Source organism: Trematomus bernacchii, unplaced genomic scaffold, assembly GCF_902827165.1.
Source record: "Trematomus bernacchii unplaced genomic scaffold, fTreBer1.1, whole genome shotgun sequence".
Taxonomy (NCBI): domain Eukaryota; kingdom Metazoa; phylum Chordata; class Actinopteri; order Perciformes; family Nototheniidae; genus Trematomus; species Trematomus bernacchii.
The window spans coordinates 7,478,014-7,501,354 of NW_022988043.1; the positions used below are offsets into that span (position 1 = coordinate 7,478,014).

The window sequence follows — 23,341 nt, forward strand, 5'->3', positions numbered from 1 at the left end:
GTGTTCTGATATATGTTCTTCACAGAAAATGAGCCAAGGCCATTGAGTGTCAGTTTGAAAAAACAATTGATCATATCATTTTTCTTTAGATGAATAATGAAAACGGGTCCCACAGACCCGAACACCATACAACGGTTAAAGGATTATGTTTTCACTATAGCATTGCATTGAAACAAAAATGTTAACATAGTAGCGTATACAGTAGAGATTGTTGAAGAGAGAGAACATTGGCGGCTGGGAGTAACTCAGTTACCCTTTTCCACCGAGAGAAAAATAAGAGAGAAGCTTAAAAAAACACATTTATATGGTCATAAATGAACTAGCACCACAGTGTAAGGAGGTGATGGAAAGCTCTCTGGGCCACTTTCATTTCTGTATTTCCACCTGAAAGCTGTAACATGTGCAGGTTGCATGCAAATAGAGTGCTGTAGAGATGGTGAGCACTCTCATGGCCTTGTGTTTTGAGGGTGAATTTTGACAGTAATAATGCAGACATTTCCAGGTGTTAGTAATGAGCTAGTTGATCTGCTCACTATACTGAGGTGAAGCTATAGAGGCATGCACGTTCAGAATAGTCGCTTTGTCTTTCTCGTCTGCAAGTCTCATCATTTGTATTTACTTTTTTTCGTATTAACTTGCTCTCACTTCTGTCTCGCTCTGTCACCGTCTGTTTGTCACTGACAGATTTCACATCTCTTTCTTCTTTTTTTCAATCTGTTTCTGCTTCCCAAAGCTTTCCTCCACTTGGCCGCCCTGCTGTGTAGGGTTGTGGATTCTTTTGTTTTCGTTTTTTAAAGCAGAGATCAAAGAAACTAAAACAACAATGAAATGCATAATGACTGTTCATTTTGCATGGGTTTGCTTACCTTGGTATTTCAAAACTTTGTTTGATATGATGTTTTTTTTATTTCAAAAAAAGAAAAGATAAACTTAGGTAAGGAAACATTTTTGGCCTAATACTACTGTCTAAATAGGGCCGAACAATAAAAGATATATGTAATTGTGATTATTTTGACTAATATTACATATGCAATATCATTTGAGATATTATAAGGCATGCTTGTTTTTACATATCATGTAACCTGGGCCATAATCTAAGGAACGCATCCATAGTGAATTCCTTCTTCACTAGTTAACAAAAACACAAACTCTGTCTTTGCGTTTCATATTTAAATCCATCTTAAAGACATACCAGATTTATAATGATGGGGTCATTTAATGCCTCCCTGTGTCCCCCTGGTGACAAAAATATTGAACATAGTGATGCATGTTATGTTTTGACATCTTGTACGGAAACTGCCAGGAATTAATTAAAAAAAATGTGTGTCATTATTGGTGTCATTTTATTGTGTTTGACTGTGCAACCCACTTTGATATGATATTGAATCAGTCCTGTCTGTTATGAGACTTTTATTCAGCCCTCACTGGGATTTGCCCCTTAACCTTCCATAGAATCACTTGTATGTGTTTTTATCAAAAGCCAGGATCAATAACAGGAGTACATTATTGTCCATCTTTATTGAAGTATATGAAATGTCTGCCCAGGTTACAGCAACATTGTACATCAGATTAGCAGCTTCATGCAGCAAAGATTGTTCTGGAAAATCACTGTCCTGTGGGAGCTCAATGTGGGAGCTCACAGTATAAATTATTAATGAAAATACCATAATAAGATCAACTTAGCAAATGCCAGGTTAATGATTTTCTTTATTGCAGACAGGGAGTAAAATATTGCATTTCAAGTTCTTGGTTTATATTGTGTTTCCACTCACTGGCTGGCAAATCTCAATTAAATCTGTGACCTCTGGTGACCTTTGGTGACTTTTGGTGTCAGTTGCATTCATAAAGTAATTATTGAGACAGCTCTGGGTACCCTTCTGGCTGTTACTTTTTTAATATGTTCAATTAACTTTGTTGCAACATTTTTATTTCAAAACATTGCAGAAATATTGCTCTGAACTGTTCACATGTCACTTGATAAGTAGCTCGACAAGTTTAGTTGTCTTTATTTTGGACTGTCGGCTGTAGGTCCCTGTTTTGTTGCCTTGTTGCTAGGCAACAGGGGAAACCAGTGTGGCAGACACATACACATCATTTGTGTGTGCAAGAGAACTGATTGAGAAAACAAGTACACAAGACCGCATGAAAAAGGAGTGAGTCTACTTAACAGAGGCAAGCAAATGTAACATAAGACTTCATTATGAAAAATACAGATGAACAAAGGGAAGATGAAAAGGAAACAGAGAGAAGTAATAATTTTTCTGCCAGATCCTATTAAGGACGGCATCTTAGTTTTGGCTCACTGATCCGTCTCGGATGATCCGTCTCTCCAACATCTGTCTCCAATTACTCCTCTCTTCCACTATCACATCTCTCATCGGCTTAACGGGGTTTCAGCAAAGATTTGCATACAGTGTGGCAATAGGCGATTAATTTCTCCTTTTTTTTTGCTCCATCTTCCTGGAGAAACAAAGACGACTAATGACAGCTGAGGGTAATTAAACAACAGAGAAAAACAAAGAGGAAGGGAGGGAGTGAAGAAGTTGTCATATTGCGTCTCAGGGGATGAAGGAGACTGTTATCACTAGAGTAAGCAGTCGGACAGAACGCCTCATGAGGGACGGCTGCCACCTGCGTGCCAGGCTTTCATCTTCTGAGATTTGGCCGTGAGCATCTTTATGTACTGTGCTTCTTCGAAGAGGGAAATGATTAATCATTAAAGATGAGAGAATGACAAGTAAAGCAGTTTTTACTTGGTGTGTGAGAAGATAGAGCTGCACTTGTGTAGTACACTCAAAATACTAAGTCAAAATCTATTAAGTATATTAAGTGTGATACGTTGAAAAGTTAACACTGGGTCTGGTGCTTCAAGTCTTGAAAACCCAAAAAAGAATCAAAAGTACTTTAAATTATATTCATCATATTTGATTCTTTCCTGTTGATAATTTTGCTATCATTTTATTTTGCCATTCTTTTTTTTTATATCCCAATCTATATTAAAATATGCTATGTCTCCTCACTCCCACTTCTCACTCTCCTCACACTTTTCAAGAGAAAGTGTCCTGAAACAACCTTCCTCACGTACTGTATATTGATGCAGTTTGATGCGTCGGGGGAGGTGCCATCTCCCTCTCCCCAGCCTTGATTGATTTGCTTTCACCTAATCTTATCTTTATTCAGATATGCACATATCTGCAGGAAGCCAGCCAGTGCGGACTGGGGGGAATATTTGTAATGCTCTCTGATTTGTCAAATGAGGCCCAAACAAGGCAGCACAGAGCATGTGGGATGCAAGTAAAAGATACAGAGAGGGAGCAAGCCAAGAGACAAAGCCAGCTGGCTTAAGGATAAAAATAACCATTTGTAGTGCTGTGAGGGTATAGAGTGTGTGTGTGTGTGTGTGTGTGTGTGTGTGTGTGTGTGTGTGTGTGTGTGTGTGTGTGTGTGTGTGTGTGTGTGTGTGTGTGTGTGTGTGTGTGTGTGTGTGTGTGTGTGTGTGTGTGTGTGTGTGTGTGTGTGTGTGTGTGTGTGTGACTGCGTGTGTGTGACTGTGTGTGTGTGACTGTGTGTGTGTGTGTGTGTGTGTGTGTGTGTGTGTGACTGTGTGTGTGTGACTGTGTGTGTGTGACTGTGTGTGTGACTGTGTGTGACTGTGTGTGACTGTGTGTGTGTGATAGGTATAAAGACTAGCAACAATGTCGAATAATTAGTAAGACTTCTACATGTATTGGTGTGTGTGTGGTGCTTAAGATTTGAACTTGTCTCTGAGCTGTTGCTTTTCTATCTGTTTCTGTCTCACTTCAACCTCTCATTCCTCAAGATCAAACAAATCTAAGTTAGAGGACAGTGATGCAACAGTGTACTGTTTGTTGACAGGTTTGAAGCTTGATTCATCAAACTCTACAGACTAGCCTGCCTGTCAGTACACATAAGCTCCAGGTCATGAAAATTGTCAAATGCCACATCTAAATCCATGTTTCATCACGCCACATTTTTGTTTTCCAAATCTAAATATTCACATCAGCAATATCAAGCCCTGATCAAAGCAAGACAAGGCAAGTTTATGTATATAGCACCTTTCAACAGTGTAAAGACTTCAGAACAGGAGTGATGTGATCCACTTTCTTAGTGTTAGTGAGGACTCGAGCAGCAGCGTTCTGAATTAGCTGCAGCTTTCTAATTGATTTGTTAGTGAGACCTGTGAAGACACCATTACAGTATACAGTCTACTGAAGATAAAAGCATGGACAAGTTTTTCCAAATCCTGCTGTGACATTAGTCTTTTAATCCTAGATATATTCTTTAGGTGATAGTAGGCTGATTTAGTAACTGTTTTAATGTGACTGTTGAAACTCAGGTCAGAGTCCATGACTACACCTAGATTTCTGGCTCTATCTGTTGTTTTGAACATTGCAGACTGAAGCTCAGCGCTAACTTTTATACGTTCTGCCTTGGCTCCAAAAACCATTACCTCAGTTTTATCTTTGTTTAATTAGAGAAAGTTCTGACACATCCAGTCATTGATTTGTTCAATGCACTTAATCAGTGTTTGAATTGGAGCATAATCTCCTGGTCAAATGGTTACGTAAATGTGTGTGTCATCCGCATAGCTATGGTAACTTATTTTGTTGTTTTTCATTATCTGAGCCAGTGGTAGCATGTAGATGTTAAAGAGAAGAGGCCCCAAGATGGAGCCTTGAGGTACCCCACATGTCATATTTATCAACTCAGATGTGTATTTACCTATAGAAACAAAGTTGTTTCTGTCCTTTAAGTAGGATTCAAACCAATTTAGAACTGTTGCCGAAAGTCCCACCCAGTTTTCCAGTCGGTCTAGTAATATGTTGTGGTCAACAGTGTCAAACGCAGCGCTGAGATCTAATAACACTAACACTGAAGTTCTGCCACTGTCTGTGTTTAAATGGATGTCATTGAAGACCTTAACAAGAGCAGTCTCAGTGCTGTGGTTTGGTCGAAAGCCTGATTGGAACACATCGAAACAGTTATTTAAATGCAAGTAATTACTCAACTGTTGAAAAACAACTTTTTCAATGATTTTACCTAGAAATGGCAGGTTTGATATGGGCCTGTAATTGTTCATTACTGAAGCATCAAGATTATTCTTTTTTAAGAGCGGTTTAATGACTGCAGTTTTCAGGGCCTGTGGAAAAACACCTGAGTGAAGAGATTTGTTTACTATATGAAGTAGATCTGAGGCCATGCAATGAAAAACATTTTTGAAAAATCCTGTTGGAATAATATCAAGGCAGCAGGAGGAGGATTTCAGAAGTTAAATAATGTCCTCTAGGTTTTTATCATTAATCTGATGGAATTGTGTCATGGTGTTTGAATTGATATTAGGTGGACACAGGGACAACACATTTGCTGTACCTGATGCAGAGGCACTGACTGCTTGTCAGATTTTCTGAATTTTGTCAGTGAAGAAGGAGGCAAATTCATTTCAGGCCCTGGTGGATATAAATTCAGAGGCTACTGACACTGAGGGGGTTTGTTAGTCTGTTGACGGTAGCAAACAAGGCACGTGCGTTGTTTTTGTTTTTGGCAATGATGTCAGAGAAGAAAGACTGTCGTGCAATTTTCAATTCCAAATTATAAAAGCCAAGTCTCTCTTTATAGATGCAGATTTCCTTCTGTTTAAAGCTGTGATATTAGGCGCCGTTTACACGAGGAGAAAACTGCTTGTATCTGCATAGTTTTGCGTGCGTATAGCCCTATTATTTACACGAGGCCGATAGAAACTGACCCCACAAACGATAACGGGTCCCAAGGTGGATAGATTTGCAAACGAAAAGCTTGAGTCCGTGTAATCACCTCTATACGAATATTTCCTGAAAAAATAACGATAGCCCGACCTCTCCCCACCTCTCCTGCTCACTGCTGTAGCAACTATCAAAAATAGCTGTGTTAATTAAACGCACAAGGGGTTCTTGAATGAAATAATATTATAAAAGGCAAACCAGAATTGTTAACGCCCAATATACTCCTTAAACAAAATAAACAGAGTCAGATTTCATGCATTGATCCATTATATTGACAATTTTCCAGCCAAACAACACAAACAAAATTAAAAAGTCCGCTCTGCGATACACCAAACTTGTCTTTACTGCCTAATCCAGGCCATTATTGTTCATTGCTCCTGCGCCCATCGGCGGCAAAAAGAGAAATGTTTGTAGGCAGAGGACCGGCGTGTCCCAGAGGAGCGATCTCACCCGGTGTTTGTAGAGAATATCTCTCTTTCTGAGCGCGTTCTCTCCACGGAGACGTGCTTCTTGGTCGGTCGATGCAATATCCACAGATTCGGTTTCTTTCAGTTAACTTCCCCGTTGCATTTATCCATATGCTGAGGAAATTACTATATCCCGCTGAATACCAGCAATCGCCACACACACTTCCTCCTGTCAGTAGCTACTGCTAGTGCTACTGCTACTGACTATGCTACAGATATTAGTGCAAAATCTACAGCTCCTCTACCACAACCATCAGCAACAAGTGGACATGGAGAATTACATGAACTACATGTTGCTAAATACACCGCGGGGCATAAACAGAAGGGTAGCCATGGAAACATTGCTGCGGGGCTGCTCCAGGCTGCTCTTCTTCGCTGCTTTTGGTGTATTTTGGCAGAAGTTACAGCGCCACTTACAGTCCCGACATATGTACTACAGCGTTTCCAGCGGTCTCGTTTGAATAGACACGTTAAATGAAACGAATGCATGTGAACGGAAGACTTTTTTGAATACGCATACTGTGCATAAACGCAAACGTTCCCGTGTGAAGGAGGCCTTAGTATGGCAATGCAATATGTTGCCTGCTGTGGGGATAAAGATGTTCTGCCACCACAAATCCATATGGACAACAATTTTTTAAATGAAAAAATAATGCATAAAAAATATGGGCAAAAATGTTTTTCGTTATTATAGCCATGAGTCTTCATCTGAAGTTTTTACTCTTCTGCAGCCACTTCATCAGTGTATTCCCGGATAGAACCTCCCATGTGTGAAACATTTTACATCCATTGCTTTAAGGCTAAATACTGAACATTTAAGAAACTGACTTTGCATCAGGGGACAGTTTGTTATGTGCCACTTTAAAAGTGTTTGTAATTTAAAATGTAATTTTTTTATGGATGAGGAAGAAGACGTTTTTTGATATATTCAAGTTTAAACTTAAAGCAAGATCAAGAATCTGCTATTCCTTTTGCATGTTGGGTCCCTTGAAGGGTTTTCTCTCAGAGAGAGGGGAGGAGAGAGAAAAAGACAGAGTTGAGCAAAAAGAGAGAGTGGACCCTGGAGTAGTTTAGCCTTTTTTGAAGTTTCAGCATGGCTAGACTCTGAAGCCAAACTGTTTGAACTATGTATGAGATAGAAGGACCCCTTGAAACCCGCCTAGACCCTCATTGGGCCGGTCCTGTCATATAATTGGAAAATAACATCCAGAGAGAGTTGTATAAGTCAGTGTGTGTATGAGCTCAGCTCCAGGAGCACGTCATATATAGGTGGTTTTCTTTCAGGGGAGCAGTTCCAAAGTTCACCCTTCACCTTTTATTTATTCATAAATGTAGTTTCATCTGCTGAGGAAGAGGATGTAGACTGACCTCATTTTGAAAATGTTTTTTTACTTTCGGTAAATCCAGACCCTGTTGATCCAAAGTGTTTATTTGTGTATTTTTTTTGAGGATTTTAGGGAATACTATTTAAATACTAATGTGATTAAGGTTAGAGAACCGAGAGAAATTGGTTAAGTAGAAGAGAATAATATATTTGTTTAACTTTATAACAGGACTTTATTCTAAACTTCAGCTGCCCTACATTTTATAATCAATCAAATCTACATTGACTGTTACACTAAATGTAATTCAAATTATGTAAAAATGTTTATCTTTCTAGTCATAACCTTGCCTCTGATATATTAGATCGATTTGAATTATATTAATAGATTTATATTATTTAAAACTATTATTAATTAATTATTAATTATTGCTGAAAATGTTGAAAAATGACTTTGTTTTCAAGTATTCCCTATTTACAGTTTCCCGCCCCTTGCCTGAACACAACGAAATCAGAGCTGCAGCAAAAACAGCTCAGGCTAATGGTTCAGTGTTGTTATATATTCATTAAATGAAGCTCAGCGCAAGTTCTTTCAGGAAGACTGGGTATATACATTCACTCCGCAGCTGCATATAATCAGCTCATCACGGGCGTTGTCCATAACCTATTTCATTCACCTCATTCTCCAGCAGCCAATCACTGTGCTGCAGCCAAACTTTAAAATGGTTCTCCTCTCTTCTGCAGTCAGCTGTGATTTCAGGTTTTCATGCTGCCGCCCGCCTCCTCCCCATCCACCTCCTTTCATCTTATCCAGTGCCAGGAGAGTTAATCCAAAGACCTCATCACACCTCCTCTTCATCCCATCTCCTCATCAAATCCAGATCTTCAGCATCATCACCAGTGTCTAGACCCCGGGGGGTTCCCTATATGCTCACGGCTGCATTTCCCCCTTCAGATATACGATTTCAGGATCGGGGTCTAATCCCCAAAGACTTAACATTTATCATATGACATGTGTCAATAAATGTTCTTTAAACAAAATGAAGTCTCTCCTGATTGAAATGAGCTCCACCATCACAAAACCCTTTTAAAACTGATAAACAAGAACATAAACATTGACAACAGCAGAATTACGTTTGTTTTCTTTCCTCCCATGTAACGACCTGATGGAAATAAAAAAACTGGCATTAATGAAATAAGAGCGACGCTGAAAATGCTTTAATTGAGTGATTATGAATCTTACTGGGTTTCTTGAGTCACCTTTACGAGAGGGAAAACAAGGTCCAATGCAATGATTACGATTCATATGTGGATGTTTGTTTTTTGTGTGTCTGTGTGTATGTGTGTGTATGTGTATATGACGGACATATTTAGGATGCAGCTTTTAGTGTTGAGGCGGTGCTTGAATATAAATGCTGCATGGGCATGATAACCTAATCTCACTGCACAGACATTTTCTGGCAGGTTCAAAACCTCTGACTGAACACATTTCATGTAGAGTTCACTTGAAAAGAGGCTCACAAATACAACCAGTTATTCTCTGCAGTACTAAAGTATTTGCTAGCAATTCTCAAATGCAACTGAAAATAATAGAGCTAACATTTCTCTAGATGCTAAGAATAAAGTAAGTGCAAAAACCCATGTGTCCCCTATTTGTATGATGAGCTTAAGCTATTAAAACACCTTATGAACATAGCCCCCTGGTGAACTGTATTCATAAAAAGTATTTTTGGATGTGTTGATTTGTTTGAGCGCTTAGCACAACATTTCAATCAGAGATAAGCTGTTCCCTTCTATAGTTGGACAAACTACTCCACTGAGAAGTAGCTAACATTTTTATGTTTGATCACAGCAACAGATGCAAAATCTAGCTATTGTGCAGGAAGTTAAAAATACTTCTGAGACCAAGGTTCTCAAGTATGTTGTTTTGTGTGTTGAGTTTAAGGAAACGTATATCCAGAAGTCATTAGTTGTGTTCTTTGTTTAGTTCATGCTGTCGCTCTACTCACCTCCTAGTGGCAGTGAGGATAGGACGAAGTGTTTCTATCATTTCTGTACATTGTAATTACTATAAACTCACACGGACCATGGATGTATTATTGACAATCCAAGCTACTTCTATGAACTTAAATTCTACATCGGGCCTTTAATGCTACTCTGTCTTCTACACCCCTATTTTATTTGAACTCTTGTTCTAATCTCTGTTTGTTTGTTGACCTGTGATTTTGAACAGCTGCTATCCAAATGAGGTCCAGCCTCCATAACTCCAGTATAAGAAAAATGTATTTCAGCAACAAAAGTGTAAAAGAGAGAATAATTTGTTATTACTTTTGGGATCATGAATTGTTCCTTTGTATTTAAGAGACCCTAGCCAGTGGAAGCATTGTTACATGTTTGTAGTTCTTCTTGTTCTTATTTTATTTCTAGTTTAAGGATATGTTTAAGGATATGTTTTATTCTCTGGAATATTAGTTGAAGTGACAGCAGAAACTCAATCGCAGGGTGTCAAAGGTGCATGTAAACAGTGTAGCCTGGATGGCACCTTAATTGGAGCCCCACTGCCAGGTTACACTGTGCATGCAAATGAAGCTTGCAAAGCATATAAAGCTGCCTTGCCTAGATAATCCCACTGAGTCCTTTACAAACAGGAGAGCTCATCCATCTTGTTTGTCAATGACCTTACATTTCCTATAGCAACAAATAGGAGGTTGAGTTTAAGTGTCTACCCTCTTGGTGTTTTCTTTTCATTGTGTGGACTAAGGCAGGCTGCAGACCTCAGGGATATGAGCTGTGAGTGCCAGACACTTGAGTGCAGTAGTATTTCTAATGCATTGGGAAAGGATAACAATGAACAAAGAGAAAGGCAAAACAAACTAAATACATTTAACATACTCTGAGATGTGTGCAGATAAAAATAATAGTAAACAGTTTTACCTTGACCTTGTTTTTTCGGATTTGAAGCTCTTAGCTGTCAGAAAGGTGCAAGTCTTTTTCATATGAGCTGTTTTAAAAAAAGTTAGAATTATAATCAGAGTTAACTCAACAGCAGGGGCAAAGCTGACCTTTAACACGTCACTTTATTAAGCAATCAATTCATTATTAATGAATCAAATGTTTAATTTAGACAATGTTAAACAGATTGCATATAGAATGCTTATTCTGCTACATCAAATCAAGTCCTCCCTATTCCCAGGTACATTGTCTCCATGAAACACAGCTGCAGGCAAGACCATGTCTTTTCACAGGCTCCATTGTAGGGATCATGTATCTTCTTTATTTGCTTGTGTGCTATGTTGCTTTGATGTAATTGATTCTAATTTAATTATTATTACTTTTATTACATTTAATTTTGCTGATGCTTTTATCCAAAGCGACTTAATAAAAGGTTTGGATTTAATATTTGAGAAACACGGCCATTATTAAGTTATGTGATGTCAATTATGGTAGATCTTAAACAATTTTCATTTAAAACGAACCCAAATTAAATCCAAATCCCCCGGCTGAAAAAGTTAATTATATAACATTAATCCCAACCCCACAATTTGAAGTTTACATCACCTACATGGCAGCCATCTTAAAAAGGAGCTTATTATAGGAAGCACACAATGCAGGATACAAAATGGTAGCCTCAGGCGTTTAAACCCTTCCTCCCCATTTACTCTCTAATGTGCAGTACTCTCTCTACTCTCACTCAGTTTCATCACTCTATATCACTTTATGTGGAATTCATTTCATACCCATTTTGTACTTTTTCATAACGTCATCTCTTTTTTTTCATATGGGTCAATAAGGAGTACTGTATGTATCAAAGTCTGATTTATTTTCTTTCCATTCAGCATTCTCTAAAATGGCTCAAGAGTCATTGAAAAACATTAATTCCACTATGTCCTTGCTTCTGAAAGACATATTATGCATAATCCGCTTTTAAAGCAATAAAAGCTTTTTTTGCCTTTCATGTTCTTTTCATTAAAGGCATATCCTGATATAAAGCTAAACTAGTATCCCCTCTGAGACGGACGGGTAAGACTGTACATGTTTGTTGGATTACCAGAGCTTTGTTCTGTTTTCAGTTTGGCTGACATTAGAGGTCACTGCATACATTCTGTGCATAATAATTATCTTTCAGTGTTTTGATTTTTTACCCAAATGGCGAGAAAGACTTCTATGCAATTGTAAGCTATTCCAATCTTCTTCTTTTTTTCACACAAAGCCTATAATCTTACCAATTCAAAAGCTTAAAATTGGAATGCGTTAACATTTTTCTTTAAAGTAATAAAGTGCTCTTAAGGTTTTCAAGAGCAGAATGAGCCATTCTGATTTCCTGCTGTGAATTATCACTCACACACTTAGACACACATGAACACAAACTTCATAGGACTAAAAACTGTGAAATTACCCATTGAGAGGGTCTTGGCGGTTCTCAGACATTAGCCATCACTCATAGGCCAACTGTAGTGACACACACACACACATTACATGTTACTTGTTAGACGCTTTTATCCAAAGCAACTTACATACTCAATACTGTGGACAATCCCCACAGGAGCAATTTGGGGTGAAGTGTCTTGCCCAGGGACACAACGACATGCTGACTGCAGTGGGGTTTGAACCTGTGACCCCCTGATCCGAACACCAAGGCTCTATCCACTGCGCCACACGCCTCCAATCACACAAGCACAATCTGGGAAGACAGGGGGTATTGAACATTTAAATATAGCTCCATTAAAGTTAATGACACACAAATGTCCACATGGTGTGCGTACACGTTTGAGTGAATTGGCAGAGAGGATGTGAATATCACATCCAGGTTGATTATTCTCGAATTTTCATTCTGGTTTTAAAACTAACGTTCATTGAATGTTAACAAGAAGCCATGTTAACAAGCACCTTATTTTCTATTAAAAACTTCTCACCTTGGGTCACTTTGACTTGATCTCAATAAAGGCTGCAAGCTCAAATTACACACACCTACAGTTTGCCCAAAACATATTAAACAAGGACATAAATATATCCTATACCCACATAGTAATAAAGATAAGCCAACAAACCATTATTGCTTTTTTTTGCTTTTAACAATATGGTTGCTGTGAAGTCCTGCAGTAGATGAATCAAGTAATATTGTTGCTTTACTTAAACGCCAGTGTGTAATGGAACATCTGTGTGCCGGGGTGAGTTAAAAAACCCACCCTTTATTGCCTAGGATGAATGTACATATTTCATCCCATAAACAAAGACACACAGCGGACGAGGTCTAAGGAACAATACCAAACCGTTATTAAAAACCTATTCTCAACCATACATATGTGGTGAGGCTTCAACTAGAGACTGATTTAAAGTCCTTAAAATACTGTTTATATAACTGGCTAAATGTATATACAGTATAGGCCACAGTTGGTACAGAAACATGCTCTGTAAGTAGAGATTTAGCCAAGAAAAACGAAAGATATGCACAAAGAATAGATGCGTATAATATGTTGCTGCAAGTGAAAGTCAGCGTGTCACACTGTTTTAACAAATATATTGGTCGATCAGTGGTAGCATATGCCTCCACTTACTGTATGTTTGGTGAATTAAACAGGGCTTTTGCTCCATAAATCAACTGCATGTTTTTGGATATTCACCTTTCTGAATTTTTGCCCACTGTATGTAAATGCATTTTCTTTCTTCCAGGTGAAGTATGGTCGATTTGGCTTCGTGTGGGATGCGGCAGTGCTGGAATATGTTGCTAATAATGACGAGGACTGCTCCTTCTACGCTGTTAGTAGCAATGCACCGGACCGTGGATATGGAATCGCCATGCAGCACGGCAGCCCCTACAGGGACATTTTCTCCCAGAGGTAAGACTTGTAAACAACACACTACACTTTTTGTTCCATCCTGTTCATCTTAGTCATATTGTCTTCAGTTTTTGTGGCCACTCCTGTAAACTATGCCCATCTTTCTGCTTGAAAAGTCTGCTCGGGGAGCCAGACCCCAAGGAAATTGCAGAAAATAGTCATTGTCACAACTAACTGCAGCTAGCTTGCTTAACATCAGCATAAACCATTGGTTCACATTATATCTCTGCATAGCACCTTCCATACAATCATGCACTCTAAAGTGCTTAACACACTGTCAGTAAGTCTAACAACACAGAATCACAAACAATTCAACAGTTCACAGTGTGCATGCATCCAAATGATCCCAGCTGTTCACCTTGTTGCTAAGGTGCACCGTTGGGGGGGGGGGGGGTTAAGAAGGTAACTTTATCCGTTCATTATATCCTTACTTATCTTGTCCGTCATAGTTATGAGGTAGTTTGCAAGTTTGTTCTGTCAAAGTCATTGACCAAGAAGGTAACATAATTCATTACTTTATCCGTTCATTCTTTCCTTACTTATCTTGTCCGTCATAGGTATAAGGAAGTTTGGTTATTAGACCCAGTGCAGGGATGCTCAAATTCGGATACAGGAGTGTTCATAATGCCCCTAAATAATGGTAATAATGATTAAAAATCATTTCTAGGGCAGAAAGTGGGGACAGAAGCCCCATGCAGCACCTTTATCCGTTCATTCTTTCCTTACTTATCTTGTCCGTCATAGTTATAAGGAAGCTTGGTTATTAATGCAAACAATGCACCAATGTCATTGAGTCATCTTCTCCCATGCTGCTCATCTGCTATATGTGCTGTGCAATATTGAGGGTCCATTCATTCTTTTTAATTCAATGGTATGATATAAACCACATCACCATACTGCAGGTTCAGTCATATGAGGTGATATGTGTCTGTGACACATAAGATATTGCCTGCATCCCAACAAAGAACATTTATTTATTTTCAGATCATCACTTCAAAAGAAGGAAAAACAATAATGTTCGATGCCTTTATTATGCTGTCATTATTTATATTATGTAAAATAGTCTGTCAGTGTTGTTTTATATATAATTATGTGCGTGTGTGTGTGTACGTGTGTGTGTACGTGTGTGTGTGTGTGTGTACGCCTGTCTGTTTATAACTCCACATCCGATGGAGCGTTGCGCCTCAGAATATTGCCTATCATGGCTGTTATTAAAATAAACAAGCAATTAATTGACAGGCCATGTTTTCAATTCCCTCCTATTATTTCAGGGGAAATGTCACACTCGTGGGAAGACACTTTCAAACTGTTTACTCCCACTGGTTTCCCATGGTTCAAACGAAAACAGACTCAGAAATTATCAAGAGAAAAATAATCACAGAGATACAATTGTTTTGTTTATATTTGCTGAGATTTTTCAATCATTTTTTTATGCAAACATTCTGTGTCATGCAGATTCATTTGGTAGAAAAAGGGTTAGACAGGGATTGTATTAGCGATCCATGCCCTGATGCCATGATGAGAAATGTTTCACTCATCATCTTTGGTGGCTTGGTCATGACAAGACGCAATGATTACAACACAACTATAGCACCTCCATTTAAATAAAAAAATGCTATGGGTTCTATGGTATTTTTCCATACAATACCTTTAATGGAGTTACAGTCCATCATAATCTCTATCCATAGCAACAACCCTATGATTATAAAGGGCGCATTTGTATTTTTTGAGGATACCTTCTTAGGTGCAAGTACAGTCCGTCTCAGTAAGATACTGTAGCTCCTTTCAGTATACTCTCTCAGGAGATTCTCTTATATTTGTTCAACTAATCCTTCATGTCTGTCTATGAAATGACATAACATATATATTGACTGCAGCCTCAGGCTTTTCTGTATTTGTTTTTAGAAGAAGATATTCCAGATGGATGTAATTCTATTTTCGTCTATCACAACAATACGTTGTTTGTCATTGGTTTGGATTCTTCTCAAAGTTTTTCTTTATTCAGGCAGAATTTAGGATGTCTTGTCATTGTTTTAAATTCAGCCTCGTGGAGTACTTCAAAATGTACCCTGCAAATATAGATACTTGGCCCCAGCTGAGTACGTATGTAAGAACTAAAGTACATAAAAAACTTAACCTTCAACATTTGCTTTATGGTCATAATTTGTACTTCAATATTTAAGACACTCAAATACTGGCATAATCACTAATTTACACTAGTAATTGATAAAGATCCCGATCCAGTGAATCTGCAACTTCATTACTTGCTTTATGTGCTTGTTTATCAGTGGGTGGGTACATTCTGGATGTTTTTACTATCTAAAGGTCCCTGGAGGTAATAACAGAGATGAAAAACAATGAATTTGCTTTGACACTTTGAGAAATAGAGAAGGGCGATGACGGGAGGAATAGACTGCTACAACTTAATCGTTTTCAACCCTTTTGTTTCTGTAAGAACTGAAGCCATTGCCAGACTGCATCACTGTGCGTGCGTGCGTGAGTGTGTGCATGTTTGTTTGTGTCTACTTGTCAGCACTGTAATAGCAGCAATGTAACACACAAATATAATGCTACTGTGTACATGTTTGTGTGTTTTGGCGCTGCTGTTCTGTGATTGATGGAGACAGTTTGCAGATTTATCAGAGTCAGAAAACAGTAGTGTGAACTAGTCCACTAATTTAAACTGACAGCTACTGACAAGTTGTTTTGAAGTGCCAAAGGGGCAAGATTTTGAAAAAGAATAAGCCTTCTTTCCTGGGCATATATTATTTATTTCCGTGAGTGTCTTCAGGCATTGATGTGAGCATTTCAAATGGAAGATTTAATCCTTAGCAGGTGGACATCTTGAGGTGCTGCAGTGTAAGGAGATAAGCTGCAGGCCAGACATTTTATCGTGCATACTGAACACAATTACGTTTTACAATTCAATTGCAAGATAGATGAGGTGTGTGATATTATGTTCAGGACTGCAGTATTTTGATCTTGACACCATCTTCAGTGTACAAAGTGCAACAAATTAAATAAATGTGGATGATAAATGTCAGAAAAACTGTTTATATCATATAACATGCTTTTTGGTAAGATATCAAGGTCAGTCTTTTTATTATAAAACATTTTTCTTTCCAATTTATGAACACATGCGGTGAGCAAAAAGGGCCTCATCTGCCATATTCATTTTACTAGGGTCCCACCACTTACATAACATTCATCACCAGCTAACATTCATGTTGTTTTTATGACCTGGCTGCAGGCCAGTGTTCATCATTTGCCTAAGGGCTGATATTTGAGTGCTTCTAAAATAAAGTGATGGTCCGGTACCCTGTATTTCTGTGGGGACCATGGCAGTGCTGTATGGTACGCTTGAGGGGCCAAATGACATACACAACAGCGACAAGTCATTGCAGCAATCACAGAAATATCACACCACATGAGACTATGGGTTATATTGTTATGGTTAGCTTGCAACAGATGCTGGCTTCATTCTGTTTGAATGACATTAGCCTGTTAGTTTGTGGCTTGTAATTATTCTGACATAGGTTGTATGAAAGTAATCACAGCAAAGATATCAGCTATTAGCTCTGATTGCACACCAAATAAGTCTGGATATTGTAGCTGTGAGGAAATTGAACTTTTTGATGGTTTGAAAACTCATTATTTCTCATAAAGAGAACATATTTGTGTTAAATCTCCATAGAGGGCGTGCTAAATATTTTTATATTGTTGATTATGGTTTCATGTGAGTAATGTGACAGTGTCAAAAGGGCTGATTTGCTCCGTAACCCAGCTAATGTGTCTCCCTTGTCTTTATATTAGCCTTAAATCCAATAATCCATGCATCCTTTCCTTCTACAATCTGAGACTTTTCTTGCATGAATTTCATATCCTATCAAAGACGATTTATTGAAATCCTACCAGTAAAAGTGATTTGCGACTAATATCAAAAGTAATCCTCTACTAATGGTGATAAGTGATACTAAAGGGCTATGGGTCCCAGTAAATACAAAGTAAACTGTGTACCACTCATAAAACAGTTTGATTGTGATGCGTTCAGTATTCAGACAACGTTTTACCATAGAAGCACTCATGACAATAAAGTTGTCAGCAGTCGTTAAGAAAAACTGTTGATGAACTGACTGAAGTTTGGTTATTGCAAACATTGAAATGAAATATAATGAAAAAATCGTAGTGGAATTCTTCTTTTGAAATGTATATTATAGAGATAAAACAAATTGCCCCATTGAAGGAAACATATAAATGGCTTTAAAGCTGCCTTCGCTCATGTAAATCATGTATTTTAGTCCCAGCAGAAGGCTTGTAAACAGAGACTGCAGAGAAGGTGAGTTATCCCCGCTCACACACTGTTAGCTCTCTGTCACGGCTGTCTCAGGCATTATTGAAGGACCACTTTGATAGTATTACTGTAGGTGAAATTGGCTTTACTTGTCAAGAGCTGTCAATACAGGTAATGTAATGTTCTTACAAGAAAGTCTCTCTAATTGTCTCTATTGTTACCTGAATCCGCTCTGTTTAAAGTATTCTATTTCATCCTCTCTGACTGCCAGAGGCAATGGTAACACTTGAAAAATAAATATATTTTATTTTGTGCATGTGTTTTTATATCAACAAGGTCAAGTATGACTCTGGTATCTCCCACAAGATCAGTCATTATTTACTTTCTAACTCAAATGTTCCATTCACCAATTATTAAATAACACTACAATGGTTTAAAACCAGTTTAATTTATTTATTCATGTTATAAGATTATTTTATTTGAAAAGGTCTGCTCATTATTTTTCGAGGCTCTTGGTAGTACCATAATAACATGATCTTTCTTGCATAATCCAAATAATGCTTGATCAAGGCTCCTTCTAAAGAAGCCAATGCTTAAAAGCAAGGCGTCTGTCGCTCCACCAGACACACACACACACACACACACACACACACACACACACACACACACACACACACACACACACACACACACAATCATTCACAGTGAGTTCAAGTTTGGTTGGAGGCTCTGAAGCCCTCTAATTTCATTCCATTGAAATCAGTATCCATGGGAGAAAAGAGAGATGGATTTGGTGTGTGGTAACGAGCGTGCATCTACAGTATCAGTGTTTTTGAATCACTGACATTGTTCCAGAGGACAAACAATTATAATTCTATAATTCTAATCTAATTTTATTAGCAGGTAAGATCCTTTTGTAGTGTTAAGTCTTCTTGCTTTTAGTTTATAAACTGTTAAACATGTCCCAGCACTGTCTTCTCTCTCTCTCTGTCTTTGTCAAAGCTCTCACAAGCTGTCACTCTCCTACCAATCAATCAAAGTAAAACTCAGCCCACACACTTAGTAAATTCATTAAATCTTAATTAATCACAATTAATGATGGGGATGTGGCTCTCTCTCTCTCTCTCTCTCTCTCTCTCTCTCTCTCTCTCTCTCTCTCTCTCTCTCTCTCTCTCTCTCTCTCTCTCTCTCTCTCTCTCTCCTTCGGTCTCTCTCTCTCTCCCTTAGCTCTCAAAGTGCAAATGATGGTTAATGACTGTTTGACTTCTCCGTGTTGTTTATCATTGTTCAGCTTGATAATCTGTTCTAGTACACCCACACACTGAGGCTTAATGGTGCTTAAATGAAAACTTTGTTGACAAAGTGTATGACATTGAACCCTGGGTGTGCTAATTTGAACAATTAAGCTTTGTAAACTTTACTTGAGGGGCCGAAGACTCATTGGTAAAATCTTACACCATTCTTTAAGCTTCGATATAGCAACACTTTGTTTATTGTTCTACCTACAAATATGGATATGGGCCATACCTTGGTTTAAACAATCTCTCTTGATGACATATTAGTTCCTTATCTTACTATTGTATTGTTGTATGTATACAAAAAACTCTTAAGCCCATGAGCCAAGCCTTTTTCTATAGCCCATCACAGCTCTCAAAAACCTCAGTCAGTGTCACAGATAGTATACTGAGAAAATCCACATACTTTTCTGATGGATTTCTGACATGGTTCAACAATATGTTCTCCCATCTGTTAAATGTGTCAAGAAAAGTGGAAATCTTGGGAAAAGTTGCAAATATCCAACCTGGATACAAGCACTTATATCTGGCTTTAAAATAAGGCAATTAAAACACCCAGTCTAAAGTCAATGGAGATACCTCAATCACTCTTATTATTTGGCTCCACAATAAACCTGCTCAAAAACAAACTCAAATATGCACCACCAGTGCTAGAATAATATGTCTTGTGTCCAAGGCAACCCCAGCTGTCTGTGGTTGAATAAACAGACCTTCCACGGTATTGATGTATGGCTAGGGGTCAGCTTCTTTTTACACTAAAACACACATAGAGAGAATAATCAGAAGAAGGTGCACATCTCTGACCGGGTCGATGCGGCTGAGTGTCTTTGCTCCTGAATTACACTCAGTCACGTTCCTGCTTGCACAATTGGTAATGTTATTTGGACAAATAAAGTAAAAGCTGCAGCTAAGGTCAGTTTGCACCTGATGTTTTGGATATTTTGACAGTTTTGGCTCCTTCCTTTAAGCAGGTCACATTGCGAAACCGAACATGATGTAATTATAATAATCTGATGCTCTATTGATTCCTCCTCATCTCTACAGGCAGGTTAAAATCTGCTTCAGCAGACCTTTAGCTTGAGGTGATTTAGCATTTAAGGACACTTCAGTGGGTTGCTGGCTGACATGGGTTCCCTAGCTTAGCTCTTTAGTTGAAGGCTGGCCTATCTAATCACTATGTCACTCTCACCTACCCGGATAAATTGATATACCTGCAGCCACACAATCGTTCACCTTCAAACGCCTGCTCTATGTTTGTTCTGCACTGTTTTTAGTGCCCATGTTTCCAGAAAATAAATCCTCCTTTTTAAAAAATGAAATTCTGACATCAAAATGTTCTGACCCTGCAGTCATAGGAACTACAGGAAAACTACTTTTTTGACTAAAACCAGCAAAGCAGCCAATGTTCTTCTCATCTTAAGGAGCTGACAGCCGACAACCATCTCAAAGAAACAAACTCATTTTAGCATAACACCTCCGTCTCTCATCTACAGTCATCCCTGTCTGCTCATTTCATGTGACACCCTTCCTCTGTTCGCTCATGTCATCATTCGTTTTTTCTTCTTCATCTTTACTCCTTCAAATCTCTTACCATCTCTCTTATTCTATCCTGCCTCCCCTTTGTTCTCACCTGCTCTCTCCTTTCTTCTGTTGTATGATTTGACGAGTTGTCAGCCATCCATCCAGATTAACCACAGCCCCCTCGCATTTTCTTACTAAAATCTCCATCTTCTCCTTTTCTCCAACTCACTCACATCTCCTTCCCCTTCTATCACCACCTCTCACCCCATCACAATATCCACTTTTCACCGTCTGAAACTTTAAATTGTGTTTGCTGCACTGGTGACAGGAGAGGAATATTTGTAATGAAAGAGTGAGACTGTTGTAGTTGTAGCTGCAGACCTATGCTCCTGAGACTGAAGTGTGCTCTGCAATGACACACCACGCCTTGACACCTCTCACAGAAACAGTTAAGAGGTCTATCTAGCCAGTTCTAAAATTCACTGAACTGTTACACATTATTCTTGATCATCTAATCCCCACCACTCTGCATTTTAACTGGCTAAAGCTGCAGTAAAACCTGATAATGGGCAAAGAGCAGCATGGGACATAACCTGTATTTATAGAGGTCTTATGGATGGGCCCGGAGAAGTCTGCAGTATCAACACAATTCATGGAGTTACAGTGCATTGAAAAGAGCAATGAGTGAGACTTTTACTGTCCTATAGTACAAAATAGCCATAATATATCTTGAGGGGGTAGATAGCCCAGTCGATCAATACCAGTGACTCAACGATCAGTTTGCCAGGTGCTGAGATAACAGCCTTTCAAAACTCACTTTGTAGCCTCTATTCTCAGTTTGGCCTCGCCATCCATTTGAGTTGGAAAATGCACTCCCCTTACCCCAGCTGTATCACAGCAGCACAGTGTGAAGTCTTTTAACAGTCCATTTTCACTCCAGTAGGGGTATCATTTATAACATTAGAGGCAGCTCATTAAAACTGTTACAAATAGATTTTGCTGGCAAATGAACTCCTAAATGCCTACTTTTGAGGTTTTACGGGGAACACTCGTATTTAAACATGAAACATTTGAGGGCGAAATACTGAATAAAAAAAATGTCACTTCAAATAGCTAAACACGTTACATTGCAAGAAGATTTCCCTTGTTATGACAACAAAAGGCTACTTTTCTACTCTAAACACAATTTTCTTATGACTTAATGCCACCAATTTAGCTTACATGTGAAGAGAGTGGATTTGTTTGTGCATCTGCTCACAGGTTTGCACTGTAATTATGTGCAACTAAACCTACATTTTTCTCAGTGAGTCACTTTCTCTCTGTCCCTCTCTGCTTCCTTGTATGTGATCTCAGTATAATTTGCCACGGATGTGTTCTGCAATCAGACAGAATTCGCAGCATCACTCATCTTTCACATTTTCCCTTTTTGCCCTTACGTCCTTTCCTCAACTCTTGTGTCCCTTGCTCCTTTATCCAAATCACTGTGTGTTCTTTTTTTTCATCTTAAGTCAACTAATAATGTGTGATCATCCCACCATCAAGGCTGCTGCCAACAAGTTGCCATGGCAACATCTAGTCAACGCAGTAACGGCCACTGCGGAGAGAACGGGGAGGCAGAGACATTGCACACACTCACACACACAAACACAGGCACACAGCAGTTAGCTCCTCTCCCACCACACAGGCAACCTTTGCTCATTTGCTTTAACAGCCAGTGGGAGTGTTAAAGTCATTATAGATCTCCCCAGTCAAAGTCAACGATCTTAAAGCAAGGTGATAACTCTTTACACACACAAAAGCTGTTTCATAAAAATAGCCGCTGTTGCAGGAAGATGCAGACATGCTTTACCATTCATACCATACATACTCAAACAAGAAACTGATACAAAGTCTAACCCAATACATCAAGTCATAAAATAACATAAGGTCTAAGCCACTCTTTTGGCTTTATTCCGTTGGCTATTTCAGAGTGAAATTCTTAAAACCTATACAAAGCTTATAATATGTTTTGACACATAAAAGTCCTGCTGCACATGAATACACATGTAAAAAGGCCGTAACAGCTCGGTAGACACACAAATTACACTTGTTCTCTTATTACTTTTCACACACACTTTACTCCCCACACTGTCAGCCAACATTGAAGCCCTCTCATAAATGTGACAATGGTGCATTTAATTAGATGTTAACATACAGTTACATATGGCTACTCATGTGTTTAACAATGCAGGACATGACAGTAATACTATAAACACTCAGACTGCAATGATTTAAAGTAGATGCTAATTTTAGTGATTAAAGTGATCTATTTCCCAATACCCCAGGCAGCGGTGTGATGACTGATGATGCCTTGAGCAAAAAACACTACCAGACCCAAAAGGAAGAAAAAACACATCTAAGTTTACACCCCCTCAGTTCTATATTCTATTCAGACTGAAAATGAAAGCAAAAAAAGTTTGGGATGTCTGTGCAGGGAAAAGCACACTGCTAGGGGGAAATACATGAGTAGTCAGATTCCCTCTCCTGTGCTTTATCATGAACTCCATCAAACTCTGTGTAATGTAGTGGATCTTTCAAAAGGACATAAAGACCGTGACACACACACTTTAATTAGCTCCTCCTAGCTAGCTCTCATTATGTCATTTGCTATGGTCATTTGTCATTGTTTCAAACAAAAAATCTAGAACTGTAATATATTTTGTGTGGCTATAGGCTTTCCATTTGATGGCTGTGTGTTTGCACTTATGTGAGCACAAACAATTTGGTGTTTTCGAAGAAGGATGTGTTTTCTTTCGGTGAGACTCATGCCCCATTTACAAGGAGACGGAA

The 23,341-nt window shown here is 38.6% G+C and overlaps 1 protein-coding gene across 1 annotated transcript in view; it reads left to right on the forward strand.

The window, feature by feature from the left end:
• grid2 (glutamate receptor, ionotropic, delta 2) overlaps positions 1–23,341 on the forward strand; it is a 410,560-nt gene that overhangs the window by 368,403 nt on the left and 18,816 nt on the right. Inside the window, exon 14 of the mRNA XM_034118783.1 lies at positions 13,239–13,405. Within this exon, the coding sequence (XP_033974674.1) occupies positions 13,239–13,405 (167 nt within the window). The remainder of the gene's footprint in view (positions 1–13,238; positions 13,406–23,341) is intronic.